A 21,012-nucleotide genomic window follows, 5' to 3' on the forward strand; every position below is an offset into this window, starting at 1 on the left:
TGTAATTCGATCCGTTTTTGCTGACTAGATTCGGTTGGTTTTTATCCCTGATTTATAAATTTGATCAAGTGAATTTGTCTAAATTTTTACTGAATTTTGATCAAAATTTTCAGTTTTCATGAATTTTGAAAAATGGATGGGTAATGGTTTTCGTTGCCCAAACGAATTTTGGAACCCTGCTCTCAACCAACCCTTTCCTTTCCATCTGTGTGACCCATTACGAGGAGCGAAAAAGGGTGGGTTATCAAAAGGCCATTCCGTTGATCGTTGGGTCGGCATCACGAGGGTTAGACGACGGTTCACCCGCAATGCAGCGCGCTGCTACGTGTGCCAATCAACCTCCTGCACTAACAAAGCTTTGGTAGCAACATCACATGTGAGGTATGCACACAATCATCATTAAAAAAAAGAAAAGAAAGAAAAGGTTATGCACAAAATCAGCCGTTGTTACGTGTTCGAATGAATTTCTTAAACCTGGTGACATACATGTCGTGTTGTGTATATCCATCAGTCGGTTTCATGGAACATCATCTTATCTCATGGATTTCCTAAACCTGGTGACATCACACGTCCAATCAGGGCTTGAAATGTTCAGCGTTTAAAAAAAAAGTAATTTCATTTGTGCCACTTAATATTAATAAAATTTTCAATTTATCACTGAAAAAATTATCTCATCCATACCACTAATTTAAATGTTCAGCATCTCAGAAAAAAAGAGGAAATTAAAATGTTGACAGACGCTCCATCGAGAAGAGTTAGAGCATCTTTAGGAGATACTCTATATTTGCACCCTCTATATATTCATATAGAGTGCTCACCAAAAAGATTCTCTTTTCGTATCTCTCGGCACTCCAACATATTATTCATATTTCACCATCCTATATTTTATAATATTTCACTCTCATTTTGAAGCATGTCCCTAATATATCCAGTGTATTTCCTTTGTGATTTTAGTTACAAACTGTAATAGTTTTTCCTGTCGTCTTTCCTGAAGCTATACCTATAGAGTGTAGTTTTTTTATCTCTATAAATGCACCCTGTAATTTGTTTACTCATTTTGATCAATGAAATGGAATCATGTCTTTTCGTCCAATTGAGAAGTACAATCCCATTGCAATTTTTGCAGCTTATATGCCCTGTTGAAGCATCCAAATCTCTAATTCGTGTTTTGGTAATCAATGACAATATGAAATTTGTAGACTAATATATTTATTTAAGTTATGAAAATATTATTCACAAAGATGTTACGAAGCTAGAAGAAGCATGTGTGAAAGATATGCAAATGGCTAGCTCAAGTTAAATATATAAAATATAGGGTATTTTATTTTATCGATCAAAGGTGATTAAAGACCGGATTGATAGGATAAGTGTCATACTATTAGAGCCATTTGATGTGCATCTACTTGAGATGTCAAAAATGTTGCAATTACTCAAACTTGTATTTCATATAGGATGAGTATTTAGTTTGAGAAAAACCAAAGAAAACTACCTTTGGGAGTTATGTGTTGTGGCGGTCTGACCACCGGCATGGCCAGTTTGACCGCTGTATAAACAAGGTCGAGGTTTCTCAGTTCTTAAGTCTCGGTCAAACTGGGTGGCATCCCGGTCTGACCACCAAGGAACAGAGGGGTTCAGACCCTCTGCTCTGGCTGGCGATGTGACCGCTCGGGAACAAAGAGTTTTGGTGCTCTGTTCTAGGCTCATGATCTGACCGTGACCTGTGGCAATTTGACAGCCAAACTGATGATAGAGTCATAATTACATTTTTATAGCCGTTGTAGTGTCGGCGGTCTAACCGCCAAATGAACCGTGGTCTAACCGCCAAATGAACCGTGGTCTAACCGCCAGAAGGGCAGAGCTGTCAAATCATGGGTAACGGCCACATTTCGCAACATAGGCTATAAATAGACACTTGGCTAGTTCAAGGGGACTCTCTTGCACTTCACTACAATACATTTGAGCACTTGTCCTCCTTCTCTCCCTCTCTTAGTTTAGTGGTTGCATATTTGAGAGTGTGAGAGCATCTAGGGTGTAATTTTGAAAAGTTTGAGCGCTGAGGCATTAGCGATCCTTCAAACAAGCGTCATCAACTTGTTATTCTTGGAGATTGCCGCCTCCTAAATGGCTTGGAGGTGAATGAGCCGGTGAGCCCTTCAAAGAAGCTTGTGAAGGAGCCATAGTGGTAATTGTGAAAGGCTTTGAGCACGTCTTGCTGAAACGGTAAAGTGTTACTATAGTGAAATCAAGGTATTGAGCAGTTCATTGTTCTATTCTGACTTAAGATCAAGTTGTTCGGTGTGAGTCCTTTCTTGGTGTGAAAATTGAATACTTGATAGAGAAGTGGTTAGAAGCTTGAACTTACCTCAACGCGGATTAGGGGTGATCAATAAATCACCGATACCACGGAATAAACTTTAGGTGTCATCTCTTGAGCTATTTACTTTATATTGTTGAGCTATTTACGTTTATACAATTTACCTCATACAATTTATCTTCATAGAATATAAAATTGTTATATGTCACCCTAGGATTGCAAATCTTGACATAGCTCTTAGTTGTTTCATATTGATTTAGTGATCTTTAGTTTATTTTTGCAAGTTTTCTTGATCATTTAGTAATTACTTTAAAAACCACCTATTCACCCCCTCTAGTCGGTATCCTTATCTTACACTTGTCTCACTCAGCTATGGCATGCATTGGTTGATTACTTAATTTACTTGTGTGTGCCAGTGTGTCATGGCCATTTCCATTGTTCTTTTGGAAACATGTGTGATGTCAGATTGAATGGTGCACAAATGTTTTGAGGAGATTATCGAATTTCAGAAATTGCATGCACAATAATAACCTCATCAATAAGTATGTCTGATAAGCATAAAAAGATGCAATTCTACACCAAATTAGTATTTTCCAACAAAATAATCATGCAGTCATATTCCAAGTAGCTCTAACAGAATGTAAAGATATGCTGAGAGAGTTTACAGTAGAACAAGTAGCTCTAACAGAATGTAAAGATATGTTAAGAGAGTTTACAGCAGAACGATTCAAAAGAACTAAGGCAAAATTTGCATATGAGTTGCACCAATCAAAGGACAATACATCTATCACCCTCCTACGGGAGTCTTCGAAGCTTGCCAAGAACTCAACAAAAACAGAGAAGCCCCAAGAATTGGAGAGAAATGTGAATGCGACAGAAAGCAAGAACAGAGTGAAAGAATTACGAGCCCCCCGCGCCACACAAGTTGATTGCACCCACGAGTTCCACGCGTGGAGCTCGGTGAGGATGCACAAATCGTGGGCCTCAATGCGCTACCACACGGCATTGTCGTCGGGCATCCGCTGCACCTACACAACGACCAATGGAGATGCACCTGGAGCTTGACGAGGACGCCCACCACTAGATCCACACGGTTCCCTCACGGATCCACAGCGGGATGGGATTTCCTCTGTAGTACCAGGGCGAAGGGGAGCATCCAGCCTATAGGGGCGGGTGACCAACTAGAGGGCCCGGGGCGGAGCCATGGAGGCCAGCACCGTCGGGGTGTCGATCTAGGCGAGGAGATTGTCGACGATATTGTTGGCGTGCTTGAGGATGCAGTAGGCGAGGGTGGGGAGGCCGACGAAGTACTTCTAGGAGGTAGAGAGCGGGGCGGGTCCGGAGGAAGGGAAAGCCTTGGCGGAGATCCTCTTGAAGCCGGAGGCCATATGGTGGCGGGAGTGCACGTGGGCGAGCGGCGGTTGAAGCATGGCGCGAGGGAAGACAGGAGGTCGGGATAGTACGCCTATCAAAATGGCGTGGGTGATAGAGGCTCTTCTAGAGGGGTTTTTTTTTTTTTGTTAGTTTTGGCTATTGGCTCGGATGGAAGGTGCTACGGTGAGACTCCGAGAGACGCTCTTAGCTGGAAGTGGTAAATGAGTTCATGCCGTGGAAATGCATAGTGGAGTGGAGTGGAGCAGTAAACAAAATTAAAAGCGCGCGCGCAGGGTATCATGATGAATCATTCCTTGAGATCTTCAAACAGTGCGTGCTTGCTTGCTGGAATAGCAGCAGCAGAGGAGTAATTAATCGAGATTAATTGCTGTCGCAGTACTAATCTCGGGTCAAACACAGTTTTATTTCAACCAGACTATACTAGCTCTGGCTAATTGGTTCATGCAAGACCCAATAAATTGCTTGATCCAGTATTGTTTCTTGTTCTGGATTTGGGAATTGAAACGAGAAGAGAAATGCGCAGCGCAGCACGAAAATGATGATCTCTTTGCGGCAGGTTGCAACAAATGATGATACTCCAATTGAAGTCGGGCATGTTCTAATCTTTTTCACAATGGCAGTACAAGAACAGGGCAGAGAAGAGATGAGAGATCTATCTATTTCTGGATCCTATTTCAGTTGCGGGCGCACCCGATAGGCTGATCCGAGCCGAGGCGGTTCTTGCGCGCATTTCGCCGGACGATGTGTCGGCACCGCCGGCGGCGGCGAGCTGAGGGTGTGGAGTGCAGGTGTCGGTCAGAAGATGTCGAGGACGTCGACGATGGCGGCGTTGCAGAGCGGGCAACGGCCGCGGCCGGCGAGGAGCTCGCGGGCGCAGGCGCGGCAGAAGGTATGGCCGCACGGGATGAAGGCCGCGCCCTTGGCCCGCGCCATGCACACGCAGCAGAACCCGGCGACCACCCCTTTGCCCACCGCCTCCGGCTCCGCGTCGTCCTCAACCCCCAGCAGCGCCTCCGCCTCCGCCGCCGGGAAATCGTCTTCGCGCGCCGTCACGGTGCCGGCGCCGGCGCCGGCGCTCCACTGCCTGTCCGTCTGCTCCAGCAGCGCCATCAGGGAAACCCTCTCCCCTTGCTCCTCCTCCTCCGCCGCCGCGGGGAGGTTGCTCGGCGGCTGCGGAGGCGGAGCAGCAGGCGCGGCCGGTGTCGACGCCGGCGAGGAGGTCGTGCTCGGGGCCGGCAGCGACACCGCGCGGCGGACGAGGGCGTCACCGGCTCCAACGCCCGCGGCGGTTGGCTGGTCGTCGCGGATAATATCGAGGAGGGTGCGCGCCGCGGCGGCGGCAGCGGAGGACGACGAAGACGCTGGCAACGAGGTCTGCCTCTCGGCGGCCATGGCGGAGGCCAGCGTGACCGCCGCCGCCGCTTGGAGCCCCGCCGCGTGGTCGTCCTCGTCGCGGAGCTTGAGCAGGTCGCGGAGGTTGCACGACCCTGCTGTCTCAGGCCCAACCGGTGCCGGCCCCACCGCGGCGAGCTGGTCCGCCAGCGTGACGCTGCGCCGCAGCACCCTCCCCTCCATCCCACCACCTCCTCCTCTTCAACCGACTCGGCCAAGCCTGCCTGCGTCGCCGCCCACTCACCTGACAAGGGAAGCGCCAATCCTAGGCTGCGCGGCACGCTTCGGTTAATAAGTGAAGCGCCTTGGGAGGGGTGCGGGGGTTTGTTTGGATCTCGCGTGCGCAGCAGCGGGTGCCATTCGGGGGCGGAAATGGCTACTTCTTGCGGGGTTTCTGCGTGCCAGCGCCCCCCCACCCCGCCCTCTTCCGCGCCGGCGTTTCGGTTCGGTTGCCTTTTTGGGTTGGTTCGTGGCTTAGAAGCCAGCACTAGCACTGCAAGTCTCCAATAATCTATTTCGGCTAGCTACAAGGGAGCTCATATTAGATTTTGTAGATAATACTATAATTATGATAATTGAGAAGTTAACTACTTCATCCACCTTAAAATATATGATATTGTAGTCTCTTCTGTTATGTTCAAAATACAAGATATTCTATAATTTTAAAGTAACTTTAGCCTAATTTTTTCAGTCTTACTTCTCCATTAAATAACTTCATTCTAAAATAAATCTCATTTTCGATGTACTTAATGGTATTAAAAGAGAATAAAATATTATTATTATTATTGATAGCTGCTATGCTATATATATGATGTTAGAGATGCTCACAGCAGCACTCGCGCTAGCGTAGTTGAATGGGGTAATAAAGGCGGGGGAGGGGCCTGGATCAGCGGAGCGGCAGGCGAGGAAGTGCGGGACCTGCCAAGGTAAATTGGATGCCGTTTGTCGGCGAGCCTCGGTTGACGTGGCGCGTGCGGTGCCGGGGTCCGACCGACTGCGGCGTCGTCCGTCCGTCGGGCGCTGCTGCGCGCACGGCTGCTGGGTGACGGTAATTTTTGCGGGATTTGGGCCCGGTTCCGTCCACGCGAGATCTGAGAGCGCCAAGGATCCGCAACGGAGGAGGCGCCTGCTGCGGCCGAGTTTGTTGGGCTGGTTTAGTCTGGGCCGTGTGCGGATGGTGGTGATGCGTACAATTCGATCCGTCGTGCGCGTCTCTCCAGCCACGCCGAAGCAGGTCCACCTTCCATTTCCAAGCTGACTGTTGTCGCGGAAGCGATTGTACCGCACAGCCAGAGGCTGGCTACTCGCCTGCTCCATCGTCAATGGCGAAAAGAGGGCAAGACGAAGGGACACCAAAAAGAAGTAGCTAGCAACATTATCGCTCGCATCGGCAAGAAAGGGAAGTTCCAAGTTGCTACCACCTCCTCAAAAACATTGGCACCGTGAGCACGCTTGTCAGCATCTCACTTCTCAGCACAGAAACAGTGATATTTTGGCACACTCATTGGTATTTTAGCAAAGTGCAAATTCACTAATGATACGGTGGCAATTGCCCATTTTTTTCCCGTGAGATGGTTGAAACAGATAATTCAAGTGAAACCAACAAAAAACTTCTATAACCAAACATTAACGCTGAAACCAGAATAATTGTGGGGGGGGGGGGATGTTGAAAGAACATCTCTGTGATGCTGTTCATTGTTCTTCTAGAAAACTAGGTTGAAAACAAACAGCACTGAGCCTGTAATTGCAACTTCTACGTGTTTTACCATCTTGACGTAACGATAAAAGTCAATAAAGCTTCCTTTGTCGAAAAACTTCTAGGTGTTTTGTAAAGCATGTTGCACACAACGTAGCTTGCCCATAGCTAAAAATTTCAGGCAAAACTCAACGCATCAAGGAATATGTCCTAATAATGTAAAGTATTAGCATGTAAAAGTACCATCCAACACAACCTTACAAGGCCTGTACGATCAATTAAACAATCTGACCAATGCCACGTGTCCCATTCCATTCATAGTTCGATCCTAAAAGACAAAAACAATCGGATATGAATCAGCTGAGTCAAGAAGACCAGCCAAAAAACTCCAATTTGGTACACGTATCAGTCAATTTGAAGCCGGCAACATAAATGGACTTGATCAAGAGCCTACGTTACTATGTACACTGACTGAATCTTTGGCAACCCGAAGGTCTGGTAATCTTAGTCATCTGCTTGTTTGGTGACTGTTACTCTGATTATATGTGGGATCTTTTGCCAGACGTGTCGTGGCCTTCCATCCTCTCATAGAAAAGAACATAAGCCTCGCACTTCAAAACTTCTTCTAGAGTGACTTCACTGATGTTACTATCGTTTGCACAAAACCATGAGGAGGAGCAGCTGCTCTGAAGTTGGTGATTTCCAAGCCTTCTTGCTCTCACGTAAGCAACATAGTGTCCTGCATCCAAGGAGGGGCCACGGTGCTCTACGACACCAACTAGACGATAGATGGGGTTATCTTTGTCCACGGAACTGAATATTAGAGAAAACAAAAACAGTTAAACCAAATGTATGGCTATAAATTGTTGTAACTTGTTATCAACAATGGTATGCCTTTCTTGATCATATATCCTCATAATTGAACATTGCTCACAAGAAACATCTACAGATAAACATCCATATGATCCCTCTCAAGTGACTAACCATCTAACAAAACAAAAAAACAATTCAACAAATAAAGCTCCACAAATATTAAGAAGGCCATTACAGAATACTATGCTTATTTATATCCATCTATCTTTGAAATACCAACACCAGAGTTACACCAATCAATCTACTTTTCAACAAATAAAAAGTCTACTAGGTTAGGCATTTATAAGGTACCTACAGACAAAGAAACAATGAGCTATAAGATATGATAATTCTAATTTATAAAATGATTTTTTAATATCCACGGTGAAGTAAGTGATACAATGCTACAATGAATGGGGTTTGTAGCAGATGACCTGTGCGCTCCATTCATATTCAAATATGATCGGTTCTATTGTACAAGCAAACTCAATTGCAATTAATTCACTAAAGCAGTTTTCAGTCAAAGACAAGGTTATGACAGGCAGAAGCACAGGATTCTGGTCAAACTTAGACTGTAGAAAAAACACACACTTCATTCAGTTGATTCTCAAAAAACACAGTTGGACCATTTGCATTGACATTGCATTCCCTTTTTCTCTATGCACAAATGAAAAATAGCACAGTTTTTGAATATTTCTAGAGGGGAAGCTGCACAGGCACTGACAAATACACCTTTCTTAGACATGTTATAGGTGGCATTTGTACAATTCCCTTCACACATGATCACAAATGAGAATACCACTAAAATATGGACAGTCTAAACAACTCCTTGACCTACAATGCCATGTGTTCTTAAGGCTTTTTTTAGAGAAGGCCGTGTACTGTTAAAGCTAGTAGGAATGAACTAGGCAAAAAAGCTTATTCAATCAGAAACTCGTTAGAACTGTGTAGAAGTATTAAATATCACTGTGAAGAACTACCAGTACCTGGGGTCCATGAATCGTCCTACATCAAGATACTCCTTATAACTCACATGTGCTTCATTTTTATGATGGTGAAGATTGTCACCCTGGATGTACCTCTTAAGATGAAGAGTTAATACAGGTGGCAGCTTGGTAATACGAGCTGTTTGAATAGCACATCCACTCCTATCTCTCTGTTCATTTTGGTTGTCTTTTAATTGGCTTAAACTAACATCCAGCCATACCCGCTTCCTCCTGTCCTGATTTGGTGTGCTGAGATTTTGACTGTGCTGGGTGCTCAACAGATTGGCCTGTTTCTCAGCTGGAAGGCAACTACTTATAGCTTCTTGAATACCTTCACGACGTTCAGGTTTTTTATTGGTTGTGCTGCAAGCAGAAGAGTCTTTTTCACCACAACTCATCCATGAATTTGTTCCTTCAGTATTTGTATCCGCTGTTTGTATAATTTCACCCTCTGCGTCAGAACTATGTGGTTGCCTACTTGAAGAAGCTTTGCATTCTACTGACAAACTGTTTGGTTCACCAGATTGCTCATTTTGGCATGCTGTCCTGTCTGACTGTTCAGTCTGGTCCCCATCAGCTGTGGTGTTTTCATGGGTACTTGCCACCATATGCTCACTATTTTGACTTTGATTGGTACTTGGCTTCTCAGGAACCTTGGGACAATCATCACAGCGCCGTTCTATCACTTGTTCTTCAAAAAACACTGATAGACAGTCCTCAATTGATGGTACAGAATTGCTATCCCCTACCTCCTTATCACATACAATATCTCTACTCCAAGAATTTCCCTTGTCTTCTGCAATGACTTGTACTGTGTAAGTGTTCTCCTCGGCTTCTATACTAACTTCCGGCTGATTGAATAGATCACCAGGATCGGCATTGTCATTTTGATCTACATTGCTGCCTGATGCCATCCGTGCATTATTTTCACTTAGCGGAGCAACAAGTGGAGGTGGATCCATATCTTCTTGACTGTGGGAATCTGTTGTCGTCTCAATCATTTGCTCAACTTTGACATCAGACATGTTATGAGGCGCCTCGATGATCCCTTGTGAAAGTTTGGAACATGAGATTTTATCCTCCTGAGCCTGCAAAGAACCCTGTATAGCATCCTTGCTTTGCCAGATACGTTGCGCTTCGGTAGAATCTGAATAACCGAGCATATAATACTTAATTTCACCTGCAATAGCGATATCATGAAACAAGTAACTGTCATCCTCTACATATTTTTTAGGATCTTTATCCTCCACATTTGAAGTAGCTTTCTTTTCGAGAATCCCCACACATGATTAAGAAAAGCAACCATTTCCAGCGACATTTACTATATGAAGACAAGGAATAGACACTGCGAGCTATATCCTAGTGGCAGTTTTAACTACTACACTACAGCAAACAGTATTGCCACATTAATACTGCCGAACATCTTGCTCACTTTTTTATGCACATCTTGAAGGTTTTTTCCTCAAATTTCTTCAGTCCATGTGTGTAAAGGGTCCTTAAACAATTTTCTTCATTTAGCAAGTGTAGGAGATCCATTCCAAAAATTGACACTTGTTTTCTATGTTGATCAAAATAGCCAATAAGAATGGTAGTGTCAGAGTGTTCCACAGTTTCCTGCATTCTGGTTCCTCAACAGTGGTGTGGTCTAGGACATTAGAACATCCCCAAAACCTGTAGTCAGGACCTTTGAATGGGTGCAGGAGCGCATAAACTCACCAACTTTCAAAGGCTCAGGTGTTTTCTCCACGACCACATCTTTCAATTCTGAACCAAGAAGATGAGAATCACAGCTTTTGGCAACTGTTTGGATCTTTTCTGAGTTTCTCCCCTCATTTACTGGAAATAATTGAGTAGCAGCCTTCTTCGGTTGAGATTTGAGACTCTCGCTTGTTTGTGGTGATGCAGTACTTCTGGATGGATGCCCCTTTGGTGGCAGTGCCAGTGAAAGCTCACAGAAAGGAGTATGGGAAACCGAACTAGATGGACAACATATGCACGACAGTGTATCAGACAGCTCACCCCTGAAAATGGAATCAATAACTGTAGGAGCACCTTTTTGCCTGTTAGCAGTCTCAATTTCATTTTCCTCGTTATTCAAAGCATCGCGCAAGGTGTCAAGCAGTTCATGGCTATCGTGCATTTTATAGCCTTTGTACTTGTCAGCATGTAAGCGTACACTTCTCAAGAGTTTATTTGGGTCCAGCATGCCTCCTACAGCATCTGCAGCGCTTATCTCCTCAAAAAGCTCCTTTAGTGCCAGGCCAAGGTGACCCGACGGAGCATCCGGTCCTAACATCATTGCCTGCAGCTTATCAAGCGCAAGGAGGCACTGCACCATTGCATTCACGTAGCATGTGTTTTCGCGATTCGGTATCCCTCTGATAGCATAACCTTGCCCATTAGTTAATCCGAATGCATGGCCATACCTTGTGTCTCCAAGATTCGGTAACCCTCTGATAAGATCAGGGACATCATCAAATCCAAACGCATGACCACCTGCCTGAATTTTGCCCGCCATTTCCACCTCTGGAGTGACATCCACTTCAGACTCACACTTGAAGCAGAATCCAGATTCTGGATCATCGAATAGCGCAGCAACTCAATGCTGCTTCTGCCTGGCGTGATCTCGAGCATGCCCATATGGGCGATAAGATGCCCAAACCCCAGCGCAGAAATGCCGGCCGCATTCCAGGCAAACCAAGATACTGCTATTCTTGGGCCGGCACTTACCGGACCCCTCCTCGTGCCGGCAACGCTCGCACGTCCCTGCGTCCTCGGATAGCAACGACGAACCCAACATCTCGTTGTGAGCGCTGTCAGTGGGGGCGTGATTGCACCAATTGTTGTCGCTGGTCCCCTCCGGCCATTCCTCCCACACATTGCTCACCTCCGGCGCCGCCGCCGCAGCCAGAGCCAGCAAGTCCAGCCGCGGAGCTTTCGCTTTCGGCGAGCTCTCGTCCGCTTCCCCCGCCCTCGGCCTCGTGTCCCCCATCACGCCTGGAGCAAAGGAACCACATGTAAGAAGAGTCGCGTGAATACAATAAACCCCAAATCACCATGCAAGCAAGAACCCAGCGGAATGCGAATGACCCAAGAAAGCCAAAGAAGCGGGGAATCAGGAAAAAACTCCAAGAAGACGACGGAAAATCAATCAACCAAGAACCGCACGGACCAGGGATGAGCCAAGAAATTAAAAAGGGCGGAGAACCAGAGGAAAAAAAAACGAATCAAGAACAACCGAAATCGCAACCATTCTGACGAGGACCAAAACCGCCGCGAAGAACCGTACGGGGAAGGGATTGGAATGAGAAAGCTCAAAGGCGGAGAACCAGAGGGGAAGATAAATCCATCACCCCATTCTGGCGAAATCGACAAACATTCTGGCGAGGATCAGGAGCGGCGGCGCGGATTCAAGAGCCAAAACCATCGGGCCACGAAGAGCGAACAATGGGAAAGGAAAATGGCCGGGGAAAGCTTACCAGAAGACGGCGAGAGAGCCCGGGATCGAGCGGGCTGCCGCGAGGCCGAGAGGGTCTGGTCCCTTGGTTTGGAGAGGAAGAGCGGCCGAGAAGCAAATGGTTCCCCGCTGCTTCGCTGGTGTGGTGGTGGCCTGGTGGGTGTAGAGGGTCTCGGCCTCTTGGGCTACAGAATTCATTGATTTTTTTTTAAAATAGGGTGATTTTATTTGATGAGTAATAAGTAAAGTATAATCAGAAACCTGAAAAGAAAACAGCAATATAAACACAAGTTCTGTCAGCACCATCTCGAAGCTTCGTTGAACACCGCTGCTAAGCTGGATAGAAGGAGTCGATGCAGATACCTCCTCCATTGATGAGGTAGGGCCATTGAAGCGCATTAGATTTTTTTAGCTACCATGAGCAGCGCAAAGCACTATTAAACCGTTGAATGAATTGGACAACCTCATTAAACGGGATAGGATACACCTTTCCCTTTTAAAAGAAGTATAAGTAACGAGACCACTAGATACTAACATAGCAAAACCAACAGATCCGATAACAAAAGATTCTCTAGAATTCCTCCTAAGCAGAGAAGTCATAGAGGGACAAAATACCAATAAATCTAGTCCTAAACTCACTGAGAAACCTAACTACCTAATCTAGCAAAAATAACACAAACTATAAATTAATTTAACAAACTAAACTACTGAAATAGTACTGATCACGGGACCGGACCACCCTCCTTCTCCGGAGGGTGTCGGAGGCGAGCGGACCGGCTAGATCACCGCCGAGTCGCTCCGTTCCTAAGTTGCCTATCAAATCATCTCTGTCGCCTCTCTGAAACGCTCAGAGTCTCCTCCTGTTAAAGATACATAGGTCATTGAATGGATGGTGGCTCAAACGTTCTTGGGCAACAGGGTTCATTGGACGGATGCCTTTCTCTCGACTCAACTCGGGGATGCATTTACAGCATGGGCTTAGCCTTGTTTCCTCTCGTGCTCGTGCCAACTCGGTTTGGCCTGGAAGGCAGCACAAGCAGCAACACTTGTTGAGGATCGAGCTTTGGTAGCGCTCGAGCGCCCGAACGCGAGAATGGAACTTGCCGGTTTTTCCCCACCTACTCTTCGAAGAGCTCCGATCTAGATTTAGGATACATATACGTAGCTTTCGGTGAGGTTACGTGTTTCCCGTGCGCCGATGGCTCAAAGCTCTTTAATATCTTTACTAACACATGTAATGGGGTAATAGTTTTTTTTGCCATCCTACTGGATGGCGCTCACCCAAATACTATTCTATCAAATTTTCTTACCTATTTGCCACACAAATACTGTTGAAACTCGGTTTTCGTCATGCACAATAACTTTTCCGTTGTGAACAGTAACCATGAGCTAAAAAAGACGAAAAAATATGTCGATTTTTGTACATGCTCTATAATTCATAAGCAACCCATTTAATTGGATTAACTTAAAAATATTGTGTATAATTCAATCTAAAATTCTTCAAAAGATACTACTTTTGTAACTTGTAGTAATTTTTAAGTCCTCACAAAAATTTAAAAAATTTGATAAAATTCACTAATATTCCTTTAATGAGATATAATAATTTATAAAATTATCTTCCACCTTATGTTATAAATGAAAAGTTGACTTACTTTGTAATACCTATTTATTAGTACTAATATATATGCATTACAAAATAAGTCACTTTTTCACTCATAAGAATTTTAGTACTGCCCGGGGGGGGGGGGGTGGAGCGCTGCTGCCACTGCGAGCACGGCTTGGTGACGGTAATTTTTGTGTGATTTGGGCCGGATCACTAGAGATCTCGCCGCGAATGATCCGCGACAGCAACCGAGGAGGCAATTCGATCAACTGTCGCCGCGCGCTGACCACGCCGGCTGCAGCCAAGGTTCGCCTCGTGCCCTCACCAGTACAGTTCACAATTCTGGCTGCACGCACGCCTGTCCAACGGTTAATAGCATAGCATCTCGCTGAACACATAAACAGACTGAGCTCTTTAATTGCTCAAATCAAAGTGCCAATTCAGTATGAGCGAATCTGAAACTACAATGATAGATGGCATTGATTTCCAGCAATCAAATTTTCCGACAGGGCAATGTTCCTTGACCACGACTGAAAGACTCTTACGCAGGCAGACAACGTCTCAGAATGGACCAACCAATGTCTGAAGATTTTGCTTTTAGTAGTCAGTAACTCAGTATATCAGCACGGAGCACAAACAAAACGAAGCTATTTGATCCACCAGACAAGCAGAAATAGCATTGGGCGTTCCAAAAAAGAAAGGTAGTCTTCAGTCCTCAAGCGGTTGAAATGGATACACTTTTTCCTTGAGATGGTTGAAACAGATAATTGACTGTCCGACTTCTTATTTAAGTAAAAAGCTTCTATAACCAAACATTAACGCTGAAACATCATTAGGATGTAATAGTACCATCCAACAAAACATTACCAGGGCATGTATGATCAATTTAAAAAATCTGACCAATGCCAGGTGTCCCACTCTATTCATAGTTTGATCCTGAAAAGCAAAAACAAATGGATATGAATCAGCCTGACCAGATCAGCTGAGTCAAGAAGACCAAGCAAAAAAATCCAACTCCGTACGCGTTGCAGTATTTCTAAAAAATAAAAAAAGAAAAGAAAATACACGTTGCAGTCAGTTTGAAGCCCTGCAACATAAATGGACTTGATCAAGAGCCTATGTTTGTATGTACACTGACTGAATCCTTGGCTATCAGAAGGTCTGCTAATCTCACTCATCTGCTTATTTGGTGACTGTTATTCTGATTAGTTGTGGGATCTTATGCCAGACATGTCTTCCATCCTCTCATAGAAAAGAACGTAAGCCTGGCGCTTGAGAACATCTTCTAGAGAGACTTCAGTGATGACACTATCGTCTGCACGAAACCATGAGTGAGAGCAGCTGCTCTGCTGTTGGTGATTTCCAAGCCTTCTTGCTCTCACGTAAGCAACATAGTGTCCTGTGTTCAAGGAGCCGGTGCCACGGTGCTCTACGACACCAACTAGACGATAGATGGAATTATCTTTGTCCACAGAGCTGAATATTAGAGAAAACAAAAAACAATTAAAGCAAATGTATGGCTATAAGTTATTGTAACTTGTTATGAACAATGCCATGCGTTTCTTGATCATATATCCTCATAATTGAACATGGTCAACAAGAAACCTCTACCAGATTAACGACCGTATGATCCCTCTCAAATGATTAATCATCTAACAATGAAGTTCTCAACAAATAAAGGCTCTACAATTATAATAAGGTCATCACAAAATACTAGTTTTTTTAGGGGAAACAGTAAGGGAATCCCCTACTGTGGTAGATATATATTTATACAATACTAGGTTTATTGTATACATTTATCTTTGAAACTTAAAATTAGAGTAGAGTCAGGTAAAATGAATTGTGAGGATCACTTGCTTACCACTTCAAAAGTAACTACCAACACCAGAACTATACCCAACATCCAACTTTCCAACAAAAAATGAGCTCTAAGATATGATGATTCTAATTTATCAAATGATATCTTTTCAACATCTATGGTGAAGTAAGCAATACACTGCTGCAATGAATTGGGTTTGTAGCAGATAACCTGTGTGTTCCATTCATATTCAAATATGGCCGGTTCTATTGTACATTGCAATTAACTCACTGGAGCGGTTTTCGATCCAAGACAAGATTATGACATATAGATAGAACATGGTTCTGGCCAAAACCAGACTGTAGAAAAGAACACCTTAATTCAGTTGATTCTCAAACTGGAATCACAATTGGTTTAGAAACATAGTTGGACCATTTGCATTGACATGTCATTTCCTTTCTCTCTATGCACAAATGAAAAATAGCACAGATTTTGCTAATTTCTTGAGGGAAGTTGCACAGGCTCTGACAAATACACCTTTCTTAGACATGTTATAGATGGCATTTGTACAATTTCTTTACACAGTACAATTAAACTTCCAAGTTCCAACTAGTGTGTCATGCCTTTCAAAAAAAACAAAAACAAAACTAGTGTGTCATGAAAATACTAAATGGCAGTGGCTAATTTCCCTCATTAATGAAATGCATTTTGAATCTTACAAGATGCCGGTAACTTTCATATGTACCCTTGTTGTATGAAATTTTTTTCTTCTCAAACCTTTCGATACCACTGCATTTTTTCTACATATAAACTGAGATGACGCTTGGAGTCACCTGGGGTGATCAAAACCCAGCGCAACAACAATAAACTTATACCAAGCTTTGAACTGTAGGAGCAGTTCACGTAGCACAAGATAAAGTGGGAGACCATCAAGAACTCTTAACGATCTTGCTTCTAGCACAAATCCCAGATAAGAAATGGTCATTCAAAACATGATTAATATATGTTTGGACTTATATACGATTGCAAGACCATATAACTGAATGATCTAGTCTAACCCATTGCCCAGTCATCTTCAAACATACAAGGTAGCACCGCATGCATGCTTTTACACAAGTTCCATGTTGGAAGGGACGCAGTTCAACAGTCTGATCAAGCTTTAGAAATTAGAATGCCTATTCATTTTACTACTATCCTGTTACAGTTTTGTAGTGAACATAATAAATTACTTACAAGGCCCTACCTTCTTTTATCACCCTTTAGGCCTTTACTGCACTGCTGAATAGCAAATGTTTGCATGGCAATTAGAACATTGGTTTGGTTGTTCATATTTCTTTAATCTGAATCGTGTTAATCTGCATAGATAAAGATAAGTAGAATTTTCCACAATTACCTCTATGCAAAAGAGGGAAATTATCCAATTTTGCCAGGAAATTACCATAGTCTAGTCTATATGTCATTCATTCTCACATACTACGATAACATGCTTGTTTTAAAACTCTACTAGTTAATTTGAAAATGTAACAACCAATATGGACATAGTATATGGCTACAAGCCCACATGATCACAAATGAGAACAGTGATATATGGATACTCTAAACAACTCCTTGACCTACAATGGCACGTGTTCTTAAGGCTTTGTTTAGAGAAGGTCATGTATTGTTAAAGCTAGCAGGAACAAACTACACAAAAAAAGTTTATGCAACCAGAAACTTGTTAGAACTGTATAGAAGTATAAGATGTCACTGTAAAGAACTATCAGTACCTGGGGTCAATGAATGGCCCTACATCAAGATACTCCTTATATTTCACATGCTCACTAATTTTACGCTGGAGATTGTCGGTTCTCTTAAGATGAAGAGTTAATACAGGTGGCAGCTTGTTAAAAAGCCGTGTTTGAATAGCATCTCCATTCCTATCTTTCTGCTCATTTCTGTCGTCTTTCAATAGGTATGCACTATGATCCGGCCCTATTTGCTTTGTCCTGTCCTGATACAGGTTGGTCTGTTTCTCATCTGGAAGGCAACTACTTACAGCTTCTAGAATACCTTCGTGGCATTCAGGTTCTTTATCGGCTGTGCTGCAAGCAGCTGAGTCTTTTTCACCACAACTCATCCCTAAATTTGTTCCTTCGGTAATTATATCCACTATTTGTACAATCTGACTCTGTGCATCAGAACCATGTGGTTGCCTACTTGAAGAAGATTTGCATTCTACTGACAAACTGTTTGAACCATTAGATTGCTCATTTTGGCATGTTGTCCTATCTGACTGTTCAGCCTGGTCCCCATCAAATGTAGTGTTTTCATTGGTACTAGCCACTATCTGCTCACCATTTTCACTTTGATTGGTACTCAGCTCCTTATAAACCTTGGAACAATTATCACAGCGCCATTCTATCACTTCTTCAAAAAATAGTGATAGGCAGTCCTCAATCGATCCTATTGAATCTGCTGTCTTCTTATCCATTTCCTCAACTTTGACATCAGACACATTATGAGGAAGAAAACTAACAGACTTTACTGGCACCTTGATGATCCTTCGTGAAAGTTCGGAGCACAAGTCCTTGTCCTCCTGAGTCTGCAAAGGACCCTGTACAACAACATCCTTGCTTTGACAGATACGTTGCACTTCAGTAGAATCTGCAGAACCAAGCATATAATGTTTAAATTTATCTGCAGTAGCAACATCATGCAACCAGCAACTGTCATCCTCTACATATTTTTTAGGATCTTTATCCTCCGCATTCAAAGTAGCTTTCTTTTCGAGAATCCCCACACATGATTAAGTTAAGCAACCATTTGGAGCAAAATTTATTATACAAAGACAAGGGCTCGGCACTCGAAGCTATAATCCAATGGCAGTTTTAACTACTACACTACAACAAACAGCATATCCATGCTAATACTGCTGAAACATCCTGCTCACTTTTGTATACACATCCTGAAGGTTTTCCTGAAATTTCTTCAGTCCACGTGTGCAAAGTGCCCTTAAACAATTTTCTCCATTTAGCAAGTATAGGATACCCATTCCAAAAAATGAACTTTTTTCTTATGTTGAGCAAAAAACCAATAAGAAGGCCAGTGTCAGAGTGTTCCACAGTTTCCTGCATTTTCATTCCTCAAAAGTGGTATGGTCTAGGACTCTAGAACACCCCCAACATCTGCAGTCAGGGCCTTTGAATAGGTGCAGGAGCACATAAACTCACCAACTTCCAAAGGTTCAGGTGTTTCCTCCACGACCACATCTTTCAATTCTGAACCAAGAAGATGAGAATCACCCCTTTCAGCAACTGTTTGGATCTTTTCCGAGTTACTCTGTTCATTTGCTGGAAATACTTGAATAGCAATCTTCTTCGGTTGAGATTTGAGACTCCCGCTTGTTTGTGGTGATGCAGCACTTTTGGCTGGATGCCCCTTTGATGGCAGTGCCAGTGGGAGATCATAGAAGAAAGCATGGGAAACCGAATTAGACAAACGACATTTGCAGGTCCGTGTCTCAGACAGCTCAAACCCAAAAATGGAATTGATAACTGTAGGAGCACCACTTTGCCCATGAAGATTCTTATATTTCTCCTCGTCTTCATTTAAACAATTGCGCAAGGAACAAAGCAATTCCTGGCTGTCATGCATACCACCGCCTTTGAACGTCTCATTATACCAGCATACACATGTCAAGAGTTTCGTTGGGTCCAGTATGTCTCCTGCAGCACTTGTCACCACAAAAAGTTCCGTGAGTGCCATGGCAAGGAGACCCTTCGGAGCATCCGGTCCTAACATCCTTGCCCGCAGCTTATCAAGCACAAGGAGGCACTGCACCATTGCATTCAGGTAGCATGTGTTTCCGATATTTGGTATCCCTCTGATAGCATAGCCATGCCCATAAGCTGGTTTGAATTCAAACGCATGACCACCTGCCTCAACTTTGTCCATCATTTCCACCTCATCTGGAATGACACACACCACATATTCACACTTGAAGCAGTATGCAGATTCTGGTTCATCGTACAACGCGGCAACCCAATGCTGCTCCTGCTTGGCGTGTTGCCGTGAGTGCCCAACTGGGTCATCACCTGACCCAACCCCGGTGCAGAAATGCCGGCCGCACTCCATGCACACCAAGATACTGCTCCCTTCGACCGGGTGCTTGCAACGCTCGCATCTCCCTGCGCGCTCGGATAACAACGACGCACTCAACATCTTCAAGTGAGCACTGTCAGTGCGGACGTGAGTGCACCGCTCCGGCCACCCGTCCTCGTCGCACCCAGAATCTGCCGCTGCGGCAGCTGACAACTCATGGCTATCAGTTGATCCAAACGCATGATCACCTGCTTCAGCTTTGTCCATCATTTCCACCGCATCTGGAGGAGTGACACCCACCACCACATAATCACATTTGAAGCAGAATGCGGATTCTGGATCATCAGACAGCGCAGCAACCCAATGCTGCTCCTGCTTGGCGTGATACCGGGAGTGCCCGAATGGATACTCAAGTGCCCCCACTCCACTGCAGAAATGCCGGCCGCATTCCAGGCACACCAAGATACTGCTCCCCGCGATCGGGCGCCGGCAAAGCTCGCACCTCCCTGCGCGCTCGGATGACAACATCCTCATGTGAGCGTTGTCGGTGGGAACGTGATTGCACCGTTTGGAGTCGCTGGTCCCTTCCCTCCCTTCCTCCCTCAGATTGCTCACCTCCGGCGCAGCAGCCCCACCGCGCCTAGAATCCGCCGCCACCGCAGCAGCAGCAGCAGGCAGCAGGTCCAGCCGCGGAGCTTTCCGCGGGCTCTCGCCCGCTTCCCCCGAACTCGTCCGCCTCTCCCCCATCACGTCTGGAATAAAGGAACCACAAGCAAGAAGAGTCGCATTAATCCATTAAACCCCAAACCACCAAGCAAACAAGAACCCTACGGACTGCGGATGAACCAAGAAATCCATCAAGAGGACGAGAAATCGAACGCTTCGGCTAGGATCAAGAACCGTACGGACCAGGGACGAACCAAGAAAGCAAAAAGGCGGAGAACCAGCGAGAGAGAGAGAGAGAGAGAGAGAGAGAGAGAGAGAGAGAGAGAATCAATCAAGAAAAACGAAATCGCAACCATTCTGACGAGGATCAAGAACTGCACGGGCCAGGGACGAACCAAGAAAGCTAAAAGACGGAGAACCAGAGAGAGAGAGAGAGAGAGAGAGAGAGAAGAAAAAACAATCAGAACAAACGACATCGCAACCATTCCGGCGACGACCAAGAACGGCGCCACCGATTCGCGCATCAAACAAAACCACCGAGAGATCGAGCGACGACGAACAAGACTAGGAGGAAAAGAAATGCCCGGGGAAAGCTTACCGGAAGACGGCTAGAGAGCCCGGAATCGCGCAGGCTGCGGCGAGGCCGAGGGGGTTTGGGAGGGAGGAGGGGTTTGGGGAGCAGGAGGGGAAGCACGAAACGGTTTCGCGCTGGTAGACGGTGGGTCGAGTGTTCTTGGGCCAGAGACCGCAGTTTTGTTTGGTCTTGGGCTCTT

At 44.7% G+C, this 21,012-nt stretch overlaps 3 protein-coding genes across 4 annotated transcripts; all 3 read right to left on the bottom strand.

Moving 5' to 3' along the window:
• Positions 1-3,194: 3,194 nt before the first annotated feature.
• LOC133899102 (uncharacterized) lies at positions 3,195-5,511 on the bottom strand. Its single transcript, XM_062340040.1, has one exon. It carries the CDS (start codon positions 5,282-5,284, stop codon positions 4,505-4,507), a length of 780 nt encoding a protein of 259 aa, XP_062196024.1. The 5' UTR covers positions 5,285-5,511; the 3' UTR covers positions 3,195-4,504.
• Positions 5,512-7,017: 1,506 nt separating this feature from the next.
• On the bottom strand, positions 7,018-12,233 carry LOC133899744 (ubiquitin carboxyl-terminal hydrolase 2-like). Of its 2 annotated transcripts, none has more exons than XM_062340801.1 (3): positions 12,115-12,233; positions 8,636-11,632; positions 7,018-7,610 (listed from the first exon to the last, which is right to left on the bottom strand). In XM_062340801.1, the coding sequence occupies exons 2-3, from the start codon at positions 9,796-9,798 to the stop codon at positions 7,337-7,339; spliced, it is 1,437 nt and encodes a 478-aa protein (XP_062196785.1). In that variant the 5' UTR covers positions 9,799-11,632; positions 12,115-12,233; the 3' UTR covers positions 7,018-7,336. The 2 variants fall into 2 exon arrangements, with proteins under 2 accessions (XP_062196785.1, XP_062196784.1); XM_062340800.1 differs by lacking the exon at positions 12,115-12,233 and adding an exon at positions 11,886-11,995.
• A 2,464-nt stretch (positions 12,234-14,697) lies between these two features.
• LOC133898657 (ubiquitin carboxyl-terminal hydrolase 2-like) lies at positions 14,698-20,215 on the bottom strand. The gene is made up of 3 exons (XM_062339338.1): positions 18,649-20,215; positions 17,260-18,265; positions 14,698-15,171 (listed from the first exon to the last, which is right to left on the bottom strand). Exons 1-3 carry the CDS (start codon positions 20,105-20,107, stop codon positions 14,901-14,903), a joined length of 2,736 nt encoding a protein of 911 aa, XP_062195322.1. The 5' UTR covers positions 20,108-20,215; the 3' UTR covers positions 14,698-14,900.
• Between the last annotated feature and the right edge of the window lie 797 nt (positions 20,216-21,012).

Source organism: Phragmites australis, chromosome 18 (assembly GCF_958298935.1).
Source record: "Phragmites australis chromosome 18, lpPhrAust1.1, whole genome shotgun sequence".
NCBI lineage: Eukaryota > Viridiplantae > Streptophyta > Magnoliopsida > Poales > Poaceae > Phragmites > Phragmites australis.

Excerpts from the sequence above, each read along its gene's own strand:
- LOC133899744 (XM_062340801.1), bottom strand. The coding sequence starts at position 9,798 with ATGCTCGGTTATTCAGATTCTACCGAAGCGCAACGTATCTGGCAAAGC. Across the intron at positions 7,611-8,635 it reads GGACGATTCATGGACCCCAG|TTCCGTGGACAAAGATAACC; the intron begins GTACTGGTAGTT and ends TCTAATATTCAG.
- LOC133899102 (XM_062340040.1), bottom strand. The coding sequence starts at position 5,284 with ATGGAGGGGAGGGTGCTGCGGCGCAGCGTCACGCTGGCGGACCAGCTC.
- LOC133898657 (XM_062339338.1), bottom strand. The coding sequence starts at position 20,107 with ATGAGGATGTTGTCATCCGAGCGCGCAGGGAGGTGCGAGCTTTGCCGG. Across the intron at positions 18,266-18,648 it reads CCTGACTGCAGATGTTGGGG|TTCTCGAAAAGAAAGCTACT; the intron begins GTGTTCTAGAGT and ends CATGTGTGGGGA. Across the intron at positions 15,172-17,259 it reads GGGCCATTCATTGACCCCAG|CTCTGTGGACAAAGATAATT; the intron begins GTACTGATAGTT and ends TCTAATATTCAG.